Below are 13,613 nucleotides of genomic sequence, written 5' to 3' on the forward strand. Positions count from 1 at the left end.
TTAGCCAACCTATTGAAGCCATATTATTTCCATATGCTAGCAGTTTATTTTACATACTTAATTTTCAGAGGATTTTGCATTTAAAATAACAGGACTTATCTTAGAGACTCTGTGACCAAATTTTCAGCCTTATGTCTTCTATCCTATAAGTTCCTATACCTGTTCTAATGTGGTCTGCTGTGATAGGGAGAAGTTATGCATGCCCTCTGCACGCCACCTGCAGGCTCTGAGTGTGTGCTTTGTTTATCTCTCACAGACAGGTCTCTGAATCCCTGACAGGAGTGCACATAATTCACTTTGTAATAAAAACTTGTAGAATACAGTAACATATATATATGTATATACAATATATATATATATATATATATATATATATATATATATATATATATATATATATATATATCTGTACATATCTATATCTATCTATCTATCCACACACACACACACACACACACACACATATATATATATACACATATACACACACACACACACACACACACACACACCACTTCCTGGTTCGAGTCCATGTTTTTTGTTTGTAAACACTGCCTAAAACTGGCGATTAACAGCCAGGATTGCAGCAAGGAGCGACAGAAAGGGCAAAGAGGGATCCAGGAGATCACAGTGACTCAATTGGTATGTTTTTTATTGTACAAATCCGACAGTACAGATTCTCTTTAAAGCTAGTCTTGCATTTGAAGTACCACAGCCAAGGTTTTGTCAGGAAGATCATCTTTTGGGGACACAAAAAAAATGCAAAACAGATCTAAACCATGCTTCCGCTTCTCAAAATTACATTTACACATCATTGAAAAACAGTAATAATAAAACAGTACAGAATAAAAACTATTTTCAGACAAAAAATGAAAGGGTTATGAATTCAAAACATATTGTACCTGGATTTTTGACTCTGAAGGTTTTTTTGACCAAGTAGCTTTGCACCATACACCTTCTTTCTGTGAATGCTGTATAAAGCTGTGAAAGTTAAGTTACAAGTTAAAGAGTATACAGGTACAAGGTGACTAGCGACTATATCTGTATTGGTGTATACCAGTGAAGTGTATTTATATAATGGAGAATGTGTTATACCTTGTGTGAGTTCAGGGGCCTCAGCCACAAAGCTGATCCGGTACTTGCTCCTCTTCCAGCTCCGATCATTAGTAATAAGGGAATTGTTTGCTTTCTCGATGTTAACGTCATCTCCTACACAGAATACATCACAAGCAGCCTGCAGATTAAAAAACAAAACAAACTACTTAATCTAGTGCTGAAAGAGCTAAGGTCCGTACACACGCCGGACTGGAGGCAACGACGGGTCCGTCGTCACCTCCCGCTGGGTGGGTGTTCCAACGACAGTCTGGCGTGTGTACGCACTGTCAGCGGACTGATACGCCGGGCGGATCACTTAGAAACAGCCGTATCAGTCCGCCGACAGTGCGTACACACGCCGGACTGTCGTTGGAACGCCCACCCAGCGGGAGGTGACGACGGACCCGTCGTTGCCTCCAGTCCGGCGTGTGTACGGACCTTTAAGCCTCAGTGTTTACTGTATAGGGAGACCACAGTGGCAGAGCTTCTGCAGTCTATTTGCAGCTGCTGGTAAGAGCTGGTTAGACACTTTGATCTAGCTAAACAAACAGATCAATTCATTTCTTCAGCAACTATATGTGGAATAAAGACTTTTCATTGTGTGCTGTACAAGAGTTCGGATCCACCTTAACATAATGTAATCAACAAAATAGCATATTAAGTATGAGCATATTGTACACATGCACCAAACATCTTCACCCGGTCATAGTTCAGTGTTGAGGTAAGCCATTACTATGCTATAGCTTGTTTTGTGGCACTTAAAGGACACCGGAGGCAAAAATAAACAAATGAAATTAACGATTGTATCCATCTTCCTTCTCCTAAAAATGACTTAAGATATTCCACAGTTTTATTTTATGTTTAAATCTACTTTTTACGTTTTAACTGTTTTATTGTTTTTGCTCAATGACACATTAATTGACATATGCCAGAGCTAAAATCTATGAACTATTGACCCTTTTTATCTCTTTCCTGCTTTACTTCTAGGAAAGTGTTTTATAATTGGAATTTCTTATCAGTGAGGATCACACTGTAGTCACTTCCTGTCTGAGTCAGGACTGAGTCAGCCACTTACATACCTGATCTTTAACTCTTTCAGGCAGAGAAAGAAAAAAAGGAACACAGCATAGTTATTTGTATACTAGGCACTGTACATACCCATGTCTGTCACATGTCACCTCGGGTATCCTTTAATATAAAAGTAATGTCAGAACTGGGCATTTGAACAGGCCACTTGTCATTTACATAGTAGCGCCTCTGCTGCATTTTTCTTTGTTGGGAAGTCTAGCACAATATAAATTAACTGATAGTTGCCACTGGGTAAAAGAAGACTCTGGACTAGGAGCCAGGTCCATGATATATGTAGGCATTTACCTTTTGGGTTGCAACCTCTAAAGCAGTTAGCTGCTGAGCGAGGTTTAAATTTCACCATTCTGATAGATAATACTATTGCATTAAAGTGGACCCAAATAAAAAATACAAGATTTCAGAAATAAAATCTATTTTCTAAATTATAATAATAAATAGCAGCCTTTTTTCAGCTGCATGATGACAAATATAAAATATTTTACATTTATTGGAGTAACCCCTCCCTTCCTTTCAAAATTCCCGGGAAAAAATCCGGTGGAGTAGATGGTGTCCGGCAATGGAGGAATTGCTAATGGATGCCACCTGTATAACCCTAGTAATGAAAAGAGAAGGGTGAAAAACATGCACTGAAATGCTCATAGGTTTGAAGGAGTGTTTATTTATCTTTGTATGTGTCAGAGTGGTGCAACTAAATATTTTTAATTAGAAAAAATGTTTGGTTTGGGTCCGCTTTAAAACTTTGTAGCAAACTTCAGCAGCCAATGAACTGACACCTTTGAAAAAAAAATCCAGCCTAGGTTTACATAGAACATTTATGTTCTCCAGTGTTCTACTCAATGCATTAAAGCAAACCTAAAGCTAAAATAAACTTATGAGGTAATGAATTGTATGTTTAGTACAGCTAAGAAATAGAACATTAGTGGCAAAGAGAAAAAAAGTCTCATATGGTTTTCCAGTACAGGAAGAGTTTAGTATTTATATAGCACAGACATCCTCCGCAGCACTGTAGAGTATATTGTCTTGTCACTTAACTGTCCTTCAGAGGAGCTCACAATCTAATAAACAGTTAAAAAAAAACTTCAGTTATCTATGCAAAAGAGCTTCTCTGAGCTGCACCGCTGGAGACCCTGGGCCAATGGCTGAGAGCGGAGCTGCGGCGTGGAACATGTCTGCTGCAAGGGGCTGTAGGAAGTCATGGGTAAATAGAGCGGGGGGGGGGGGGGGGGGAGGGTTTTTTGCCTGACATTTCCTTTAAACATCCAAGAAACAGTGAGAGACAGCTTGAGATAAGGTTTCACTGCAAGAGAGTTCAAAGGGTCATTATTTATTTATAACTGTGACAGAATGATGCAATGTTATAAATTAAGCTATATAACTGAAAATAAAACATGAGACTCTTTTCTTTGCTACTATTATATGTTCTATTTATTATCCGTACTACACATACAATTCATTATATTTTTCTTTTGATTCAGGTTTGCTTTAGTATGTATTAGTATGTATACTGTGTACTAACAACTTACAAATGGTGTCTGCTAATTCTGATAATTTGTGGTTCATGTACATCTGAAGTGCCCAGCAAAGCTGGTAGCAGGATATGGAGCGCCCTCTGTCGGTAAATGGTGCCTTTCCATTCCTTGAACTAATAATTATTCCAATTCGTAGAAACAAGGAATGTACAAGAAATGAAAATGTATTGTACTTTCTACTGGAGAAAATCACAACCAGTATAACTTGCTAGGAAATAGGAGGTCATACATAGGTTTGAGGTTGGTGATATTTCAGCTTGTGCAAAGTGTAGGAACAAGGAAATAATGTAGTAAAAAACGTAAATAAACCTCACTATTCTACTTTTACACATTCATAATGAGATCTATAAACACAGGCAAGTCCTGACACTGATTTATATGGCAGTCACAGAAGGCTCTGAGCTCCCTCCGGATCTCCAGGAAGCTGGGAATGTCTGCTCAGTGTCATGTTCAGTTTTCTGTGGTTGAAAGGGGAAATGATGTTCCCTGGACCTCTAATCTGCTGCTTGTAATTTAATGTGTAGACGTCGCCTGCAAATTAACATAAGTATGCAACAAATCATCTAAAATGCTGAAATGCAGGGGTGTGCTTTGTGTTCTGATAACAGAATGACAATATGTTATTTTTCCACTTGATATAGTGATACCTAATAATGTGGATTTTGTTTTAATGTTCTTAAAGTCAAATTCATTCAAAACTGTTTTAATTCATTTTTGAATAAAATAAGAAATGCTCTGCACTTCTGTGAATTTTTAAAACTGTCTGTATCCTTGGACAGCGGATTTGTAATATTCAAAACAGCAGTTGTGCTCATGCCTTCGGCTAAGTTTATGCTATGGCACTTAAAGTGGAACTGAACCAAAAAAAAGTCACCAAATTGAGCCTCCTCATCCCTTTGAAATGAACGATTAGACACAAAACACTTGAGAAGGGCAATATAAAAGTAGACATATTTGTGCAATACAACTATGAATAAAAGAATGGCAGGCTCCATCTTGCAACTCTCTCCCTCCATTTTGCATCTTTCACTCCATGGGAGGTTTAGAGTCTGATTCTGTGGGCGGTGTTACAGTTGGAGTTAGACATGCCCATTCACGCCCACAGAATGAGATTTGGAGCCCAGTGTCATGAGGTCATCATCAGTCGCCCTGTTACAGGAAAGTGACAGCTGTGGCTTCTGCTGCTGCCCTGCACTGTACTGGCACATGCCTTGATAAAGTATTATTTTTTCTCTAACTATGCCTCCTGCAGTGTGAGATCGTCTGCTTGTCATCCTGTAGCTCTCCCCATTCATTTTGTGCCAGATCCCATATCATGTCCTGTAGTCATGCAGCGCTCCCCTTTATTACTTCACTCTTGTTAATTTCATGAAAAACTTTTTTTTCCCCAAAAAGCAACCCACAATCTCCCACTCTCGCTATCAGTTCACATACACACTAATAAAGGTTTGGCGCTTCACAGTGTAAAAAGGACTGTTATATTTTTTTATTGGATATTTGTTTAGTTTTATACAGAGTGAAGCATTAACAGTGAAGCATATATATTCATTCATGTTTTTTCTGGGAAAAACGTGTTCACTCCTTTTTACACTGTGAAGCGCTTCACTGATATTACTTCACTGTTGCTAATTTCAGAAAAAAACTTTTTTTTGCCAAAAAGCAACCCTTTTAGATACACAATGGGCTTGATTCACAAAGCCGTGCTAAACAGTTAGCATGTGAAGTGCCGCTCGCGGACTTTTGCGCGTGCAAAGTGCCGCGATCGCGTGACCGTAGACATTTGCGCGCAACAACATGGACTTTTGCGTGTGCAAAAGTCCGCGTTATCGCGCGCAAATGTCCGCGATCGCAGCACTTCACGTGCTAACTGTTTAGCACGTCCGTGCTAAACAGTTAGCACGGCTTTGTAAATTAAGCCCAATGCCCCCCTCCCCCCTCTCGTTATCAGTTCACATACACACTAAGAGAGGTTTGGTGCATCACAGTGTAAGAAGGACTGTTATATGTTTTTAGTGGACATTTGTTTAGTTTTATATAGAGTGAAGCATTAACAGTGAAGCATATATATGTATTCATGTTTTTTCAGGGAAAAACTTGTTCAGTCCTTTTTACACTATGAAGCACTATAAGCGCTTTTATGAGCACTTTTTAGGGCTCCCATTGACTTCCATTAAAATCGCGATAGCGGTAAAATCGCTCAGAAAAGCACTTATAGTGTGTCTGAGCCCTTATGCAGAGAAGGGGAGAAATGGTGAGGAGAGAAAAGCTGAAAGAGAGGGAAAAAGATAGTTAAGTGACAAGACAATATGCTCTGTACAGCACTGCGAAAGATGGCGCTATATAAATCCTATATAATAATAGGCAACTGTCCCTGCGTACAGCAGGGACAGTTGTCTCTGTGTAGCTGGGTCCGTGCTTTTTGCCACTGCGCATGTGCACAGCATGGACCCAGCCTCACAGAGACAGGAGGACGGGGCCAGGGAGCCGAGCGGACGGCCGGATGTGCGGCGGGTGAGCGAGCAGCCGTGTGAGCGGGCGACAGACGCGCGTGGCCAGGTAAGCGGGCGGCAGACACGCGCAGCGAAAAACAGACCTAGAGCCCATTTTTAAACCAAGAGTACTTCTGAGCGTTTTTCAAATCGACAGTGATTTGAAAAGCGCTTGGCTAATGTTACCCTATGACTGTTCTCCCAGCAGCGTAGGGATTTTTTCAAAAACGCAAACACACTGCATGTAGCATTTTTTGGAGTGATTCATTCAAAATCGCTCTAAAAATCGCTTCACAAAATTGCACTCACAAATTGCTAGCGATTGCTATTGTGATTTTGGCGTGCTCTAGTCCAGAAAGAAGAGGTATAGAGAGAAATTGAGAATAGCCTGAGATGGAGCAGAGATCTTATCTGTATTGCAGACCCACATCACACAGAGGCTACTTGCCTGTAGTAGGATTCCTGTCACTGCCAGTCTCTCATACAAGTCAGAAAGCTGCCCTCCTGGAGTCTAGGGACTGTCAAAAACTTTTCAATTTGTTTAACACCTTATCCAAGCATGCAGTCATAACAATGAGGAGAGACCAGACAGATTTTTACCCATGGACCCTCCATGCACAACTCTGCATCATGCTGCCCTCTAATTGCACTTTTATCAGCTAGCCATTGCCTTACAACAAAGTTAAGTTTCTACAGTCCCTAAGCTGGCTGTCAGGATTCTCTTTTCACAGCTCCTCCTTATGACTCACTGGGCCATATGCAATTCACTTTTTCACCTGAGTTTTCTCCAAGGTCATATTTTCATAACTTGAAAATAAAATGCCTTTTAAACCCCTAGCAAGCAAAGAAATACTCACAATAATTTTGACAATACCTTTCCACCTACTTTTTAGTACTTTTTGTATTGCAAAGTGCTAAAAAAGTGTTTTTAAATTGAAGATGAAAATGTTTCTCCTAGGTGAAAACTCAGGTGAAAAAGTGAATTGCATATGGCCCCCTGTGTCAACAAACAAAGCTGCAGGGGATTTGCATAAGCAGGAGAAAATCTCCCATTGATCTCTGGGAGCCTTGCCATGGCAGAGTAATGCTGGGAATACACGTTAAGTTTTTACTTTAGATAGATGGGTTCGATAGATAAATTCCAACCTGTTGGATCTGGTCGATTCTACTTTCGTTTCGATTCTCCTCATTCAAGTGAATGTAATTGATAAGAAAAGATAAGGAATCGAGAGGGGAATCGAGCAGTGAATGGAGAGTAGAATCGATCGAAAGCGAAAACGACGGCAAAAACGAACGCAAAAACGCATCGTGTATTCCCAGCATAAGTCACAGAGGGTGTGGCTTATCAATATAATTGTATATTATAGTTCATTCACATATTTTTGTACATATAGTGTACTGTTTTTGCCTGCAATTTTTAACATGGATTGCAATGCTCGGTTTTCATATTCTGAGTTCAGTTCCTCTTTAATCAACTCACTTTGGGCCTGATGCAATTGTCAGACTCACCAGCGTTAAACGCTGGTGAGTCCGATAATCAGGCGGCTATAAAGTCGCCTGATCCAATTGCATTTAGCCCTAGGCAGGGTGCTAAAAGAACTCGCTTGGGCGATATTATCGCCCAGCAAGTTCCTTACACTCTATCCTATTGCACTTTGCATGCCCCCCATGACATGAGCGTTAGCTTAGACCTGCAAAAAGCATGTCTAAACATGCTAACGCATGTCATCGCTGCTGCATCTGGGGGTCTCCTTTAATAAGGAGACACTCAGAGCTCCCCGCCGGCTGCCACTCCTCTCCGCAACCCCCCACAAAGCTACAAAGTTAATTGTCAGCAATTTCCCTCCCGCCGCTTTACACCCACCGGCCGCCGCAAGTCCCCGCCGTGTAATTACAGTGTTTGAGATACTGTAATTATACTCGCTAATAACAGAGTTCCGGCAAAGCATCTTTGAATCAGCCGCCGGGGCTCCCCATTGGTTCACAGGCTGGACCAATGAAAATGGCTCAGCCTGTGAACCAATGGGGAGCGCTGGCGGCTGATTCAAAGATGCTTTGCCGGGACTCTGTTATTAGCGAGTGTAATTACAGTAACTCATACACTGTAATTACACGGCGGGGACTTGCGGCGAGATGCGGCGGCTGACTTGTGTAAATCGGCGGTAAGAAAATTGCTTACAATTAACTTTGTAGCTTTGTGGGGGGTTGCGGAGACGAGCGGCGGCCGGCGTGGAGCTCTGGGGGTCTCCTTATTAAAGAAGACCCCCAGATGCAGCGGCGGAAGATGGCGGCGGATGTTCGGCGGGTTGTGCGCATGTGTGGGGAGCGAGGCCGTGGTGCTGATGGACAGCACCACAGGGTAAACCTCGCTCTCCATCGCCCGGTAATAGGGAGCATCGCTCAGGCTCTTGCCTGAGTAATGCTCCCTAACGATCGGCCATTGCACGAGCGAAACTGGCAATAGGATTTGCCGGTAATGCTCGCGTGATGGCAAGGTGATAAGTAGCTCGCATCTGCAAGCTACTTATCACCTGGAATAGCATCAGGCCCTTTTTCTCCTAAGATTTTTGACATCACACCTTAAGAGGAGTTGTAACCAAGGATTGAACTTCATCACATCAGCAGCTGATACCCCCCTTTCCAGTTAAAAAATCTTTACCTTTTCTTAAATAGCAGTAGATGATCTATTAACAAACAACCTTTTAGCTTATTGAATTCTAAGTGCGTGTGGTTATAAATAATGGAAGTTCGTGCTGTCTACTTATTTTCTTGTCTACCAGTAGTAAAGAGGATTACTACTGGATCACACCACATGAAAAAATTACATGGGCGAATATCAATCATTTCTTGATCTCTCTTTTATTTTTTAACTTCTCACTTTGCAAAATGTATTGATTTATTTTTTCCCTTTTTGCTAAAGTTTCTCTTTATTAAAAAAATGCCCTTTAGCCACTAGCAAGCAAGAAAATGCCCTGAATAATTTTTACAGTACTTTTTTACCTTTGTTTTGTTTTTTTGTTTTGTTTTTTAAACAGAAGATGAAACAATATCTTGTAGGAGAAAATGTAGGAGAAAAAGTGAAGAATAAGGGCCAAAGGGCCTGATGCAGGGATTTGTGGTAAAGTTGCTGTGCACAGCAATTTTTCCTATTACTAATGCAGGGGGAAGAGCAGCGCCCATAAAGCGCCATGCTTGTTACTGTGGTAATGTGCGCATTGCTATGGTAATACGCCTTAGCTTATTTGCCTGGAACGCCCTCCGCATGGCAACTTTACAGCAGTTGACTGTATGAGGCCCTATGTGTGTTCCATAACACAAAGCACTCTCAATTACATGAACATGCCCATACAGTTATTTGGGTAGTGCGTTCACATGTGACAATGTGCATGGCATGGACATACAGTATCCTGTTCAGAACTCATACATACCACTGTAGAGTATTATTTACTCCTGTTGTGGACATACCCAGTCTGCCCATACAGTTACTTTAACCACTTCAGCCTACAGTGTCGAAAATCGTATGCATCCGAGCAACGTTCACCTCCCATTCAATCGCCAAAAACTTTATCGCTACTTATCACAATTCATTGATCTATATCTTGTTTTTTTCGCCACTAATTAGGCTTTCTTTGGGTAGTACATTTTGCTAAGAATTAATTTTTCTAAATCCATTTTAACAGGAAGATTAAGAAAGAAATGGAAAAAATTCATTATCGCTCAGTTTTTGGTATTATAGTTTAAAATTAATACATGCTACCATAATTAAAACTCATGTATTTTATTTGCCCATTTGTCCCGGTTATTACACCGTTTATGTCCCTATCACAATTTATGGCGCCGATATTTTATTTAGAAATAAAGGTGCATTTTTTCAATTTGCGTTCATCACTATTTACAAGCTTATAGTTTTAAAAAATATAATAGGATACTCTTTTGACATGTATATTTAAAAAGTTCAGACCCTTAGGTAACTATTTATGTTTTTTTTTTTTTTTTTAATTGTAATTTTTTTTTTTTTAAATTAAAAAATGTATTTGTAAGGATTCCTCCTGTGGCGTGTTCTGTCCATTGCGGTGGAACCGCAAACGGACAGTTCGGGCTTGTCAGCCTGCATTCGCAATGAGTCACATTGTCATTTGCAATTGCTCTGCAGTTCTGGGCAGCTCAGAATGCTGTCATCATTCCACCAATGGCGTAATACAGCAGAGCTGAAGCCAGATAGCCCTGGATTTCCTGCATGCATGTTGTTGCATAGGACAGCATGCATTGGTACAGATAGTCTTTCAGCTAACAAATGGTAACCAAGCCAGCTCAGGATTGAATGATTACCATTCAGCTGTGTGGAGATTTGCATGCTTGCATTCATTGGCTGATGCCAGCATAAAAGTCTGCCTCCCCTGTTAGGCTGCGCCCGTCATAGTTTCAGCTCAGTCTAAGCTGTTACTGGGTCCTTTGATATTGTAAAATATATTCCTAGTCTTGTTACCTTCTAGTTCAGTTAACGGGGACATATATACGTACTCCTAGTGCAGAGAATTTGTATTGTTTGTATTGCCTAAATAGTTTGCTGTATTGCTCCAGTCAGATCTGGTCTCTTGCTTATGTTATATATTGGTTCATCGACCAATATATACATATTCTAGTCAGCGTTTGTTATTTTCCTTGTATTCGTGCTACGGTGATATATCAGTGCCGCTGATATATACGTACTCGAACTGTTTGTCCTACGTTTAGCTAGTCAGTTTTTAGCACGTTTCGGTAGGTTGCGCTTAGCGTGATCACCCGTGCTTAGCTAGCATAGTCCTGTCCTTGAGAGGTAGCCATTGCTGCGGTTGCTATTGGCTACCTCACTCCAGTCTGTCTTATATCTGTCTGAATGTTTGCTATCGCAAGGGCAGTGCAACATCGCACTGCGCTGCCATTGCATCTTATCAGAAGCCCAGAGCTGCAGTTGCTCTGGACAACCTATGTAGCCTCTTCCATTATCCAGCTCTTAGCCTTGTTGTGCTGGGTGATCAGAAAAGTAGGACCCCCCCCCCCCCCAGCATTACAGTATTTGGGTAATTTTTGGTGTGGGAGGGAAACAGATAATTTTACATGTAAAATAATATAATACTTTAATAAAAAATGTATGTGGGTGTAGTTTACTACTTGGCCACAGTAAAAAAAATCCTGGAAGCGTACAATCACGAAACTTTTTTTTGCAGTATGGCATAGATTTTACTACTGGCGGTCCTGATGGAGTAAAGGAACTAGAGCTAATTAGTAATAATAAAATATGAATTGCTCGATTAAAGACAAAATTTACCTTAAACACTTTTTTAGCCCAAGTTCGGAAAGATTCCTCTTGTCCACACAGTTCATCCCCCTCTCCCATTTTCATGATACGCTCCCCTCCCATCTCTTCCAGGAGAGTGTCCACAGCTCGAGCAAAAGCGCAGAAATGAGGATAGGCTCGAGACCCAAGTCCAAAGACCGAGAACCTGCATTATAAAAAGAGATTTAGGTAAGAATGAAGATGGCTTCCCTTTAACAGAACTTAATAGGTGATCTTTAAAGGAAACCTTAAGTGACATGACAGGATGAGATAGACATACTGTATATGTACAGTGCCAAGCACACAAATAAATATGCTGTGTGCTTTTCTTCTTTCTCCGCCTGAAAGAGTTAATATTCAGCTATGGAACACACTGTTTTTCTCCAGTTGGGATCCACTAGGACTATAACCTCCTTCACTGATAAGGAATTACAGCTTTCATGGCAGAGAATAGCTTCTGAGAGAAGGTGATAGATAAAAAGGTCAATAGTCCATATATTTAGAACGGTTTAAGTTTTTAAATGTAACTGTAGAATATCCAAAAGTCCTTTTTAGAAGTAGGAGGATAGATACAATTGTTTATCTAATCAGTTTATTTTACATTAGAAACTTAGACATTTGTGTTTGGAAACATTTAAAGGGGATTTAATGTGCTTTGAAGATACCTGTTTTATTTATTTGCTATCCTAATGTATTTTCCACATTTTATTGATCTGTTATGCTTAGAAACTAATGTATTTCTTAATTCTGAGAATAGGAGACATGAAGACGTAATGTTTTATTTTTCTAACTCCATCAGCTGGGTTGACTGGCAAGTTGGTACTTTACATCACTGTTGCAGGAAACTAGTTTCTAACATTAACAGCAAGTCTGAAGACTACTACTTGGCCATTCAATCACCTTCACCCTGTTCTTTTTCAGAAATGCAACAGTAGCTTCAGATGTGTGTTTTGGATCATTGTCGTGTTAGAAAAGTGCTCAACGACCAAGTGCATGGAGTGATGGAAGCATCTTCTCCTTCAGTATACAGCAGTACATTGTTAAGTTCATAATACCATCAGTAAAATGCTCCCCAACACCAGCAGCATTCATGCAGCTCCACATAAGGGCACTGCCACCATCATGTTTCACTGTAGGCACCATGCATTTTTCTTTGAAATCCTCACCTTTATGACGCCATACAGTTTTAAAACCATTAGTTCCAAAGACGGTGATCTTTATCTCATCAGTCCCAGTAGTCTAACTTTTTCAGCAAAATCGGAGGGAAAAATCGCACACCACCGTAGAGGTGCTGGACCATAATAGTATAGTATTTCTCAGCATTAGAGATTTAGTAGTAGCAAAGATGAGGAAACGCTCTGCATGTTCAGAGATTTAGTAGCATTAACACCATGTTGACCCCACAGTCCTTTTGGTTAACTTTGGCAATTTCCTGCTTTTTTACCTAGTTGTACCGTGGTATGCAATAAGTGCACAAGGCGCATATGTTGTACTGGGTTGCTATGCGACCCGGGGACCTATGCGCATTTACATGCGGACCAGCACACTTCCATGCGTAGGAGTGGCTGGTTGTGACGGCCGAGGGGAGGTACTTCCTCCCAGCGTGCGGGGATGGCGGCGGGCCGGTTGCCAGGCAACGGTCATGTGATTATGGTTGGTGTGACGGGGATTCCGCCTAGCCTACCAGATTTGACATCACGTGCGCGGATGCGCCAATCCGAGCGCAGCAGTAGCTGCCGAGTGCGGAGAGGGGTGACGTAGCGTCCGATGAATGAATCTTACAGACGCATATCACACTCTTCCGCACATTGCACCACGGGAGAGGCGGGACATCCGCCCTGAGCATATCATGGTGACAATTAGGATTATCAGCAGCTTGGGGACAATGATCGTCTTCATGCATTACAGGTATTAGGCACTGAACAAACAGCTTGACAATGATGGGTAGCGTACACCACTTGTTGCAGTAAGATGTTTGTTTTTTACCAAGATGCAATGTGTTTACATATGCTAATTATGACATGTTTCAATCCAGAGGGTGGTGCCATGTACAGATCTGTTTGCTTATTAGGTCGCATTGTCAGTTTACACATT

At 41.0% G+C, this 13,613-nt stretch overlaps 1 protein-coding gene and 1 long non-coding RNA gene across 12 annotated transcripts in view; one reads left to right on the plus strand and one right to left on the minus strand.

The window, feature by feature from the left end:
• The window catches only part of NOS1 (nitric oxide synthase 1), a 459,584-nt gene that overhangs the window by 23,043 nt on the left and 422,928 nt on the right, over window positions 1–13,613 (minus strand). For all 9 annotated transcript variants that reach the window (XM_068246073.1, XM_068246087.1, XM_068246067.1 and 6 more), the window contains 3 exons: window positions 11,511–11,685; window positions 1,096–1,234; window positions 903–981 (listed from right to left, as the gene is read on the minus strand). In XM_068246073.1, the coding sequence (XP_068102174.1) occupies window positions 903–981; window positions 1,096–1,234; window positions 11,511–11,685 (393 nt within the window). The remainder of the gene's footprint in view (window positions 1–902; window positions 982–1,095; window positions 1,235–11,510; window positions 11,686–13,613) is intronic.
• The window catches only part of LOC137525194 (uncharacterized), a 51,253-nt gene that overhangs the window by 3,719 nt on the left and 33,921 nt on the right, over window positions 1–13,613 (plus strand). The window lies entirely within an intron of this gene.

Source organism: Hyperolius riggenbachi, chromosome 1 (genome assembly GCF_040937935.1).
Source record: "Hyperolius riggenbachi isolate aHypRig1 chromosome 1, aHypRig1.pri, whole genome shotgun sequence".
Classification (NCBI taxonomy): Eukaryota; Metazoa; Chordata; class Amphibia; order Anura; family Hyperoliidae; genus Hyperolius; species Hyperolius riggenbachi.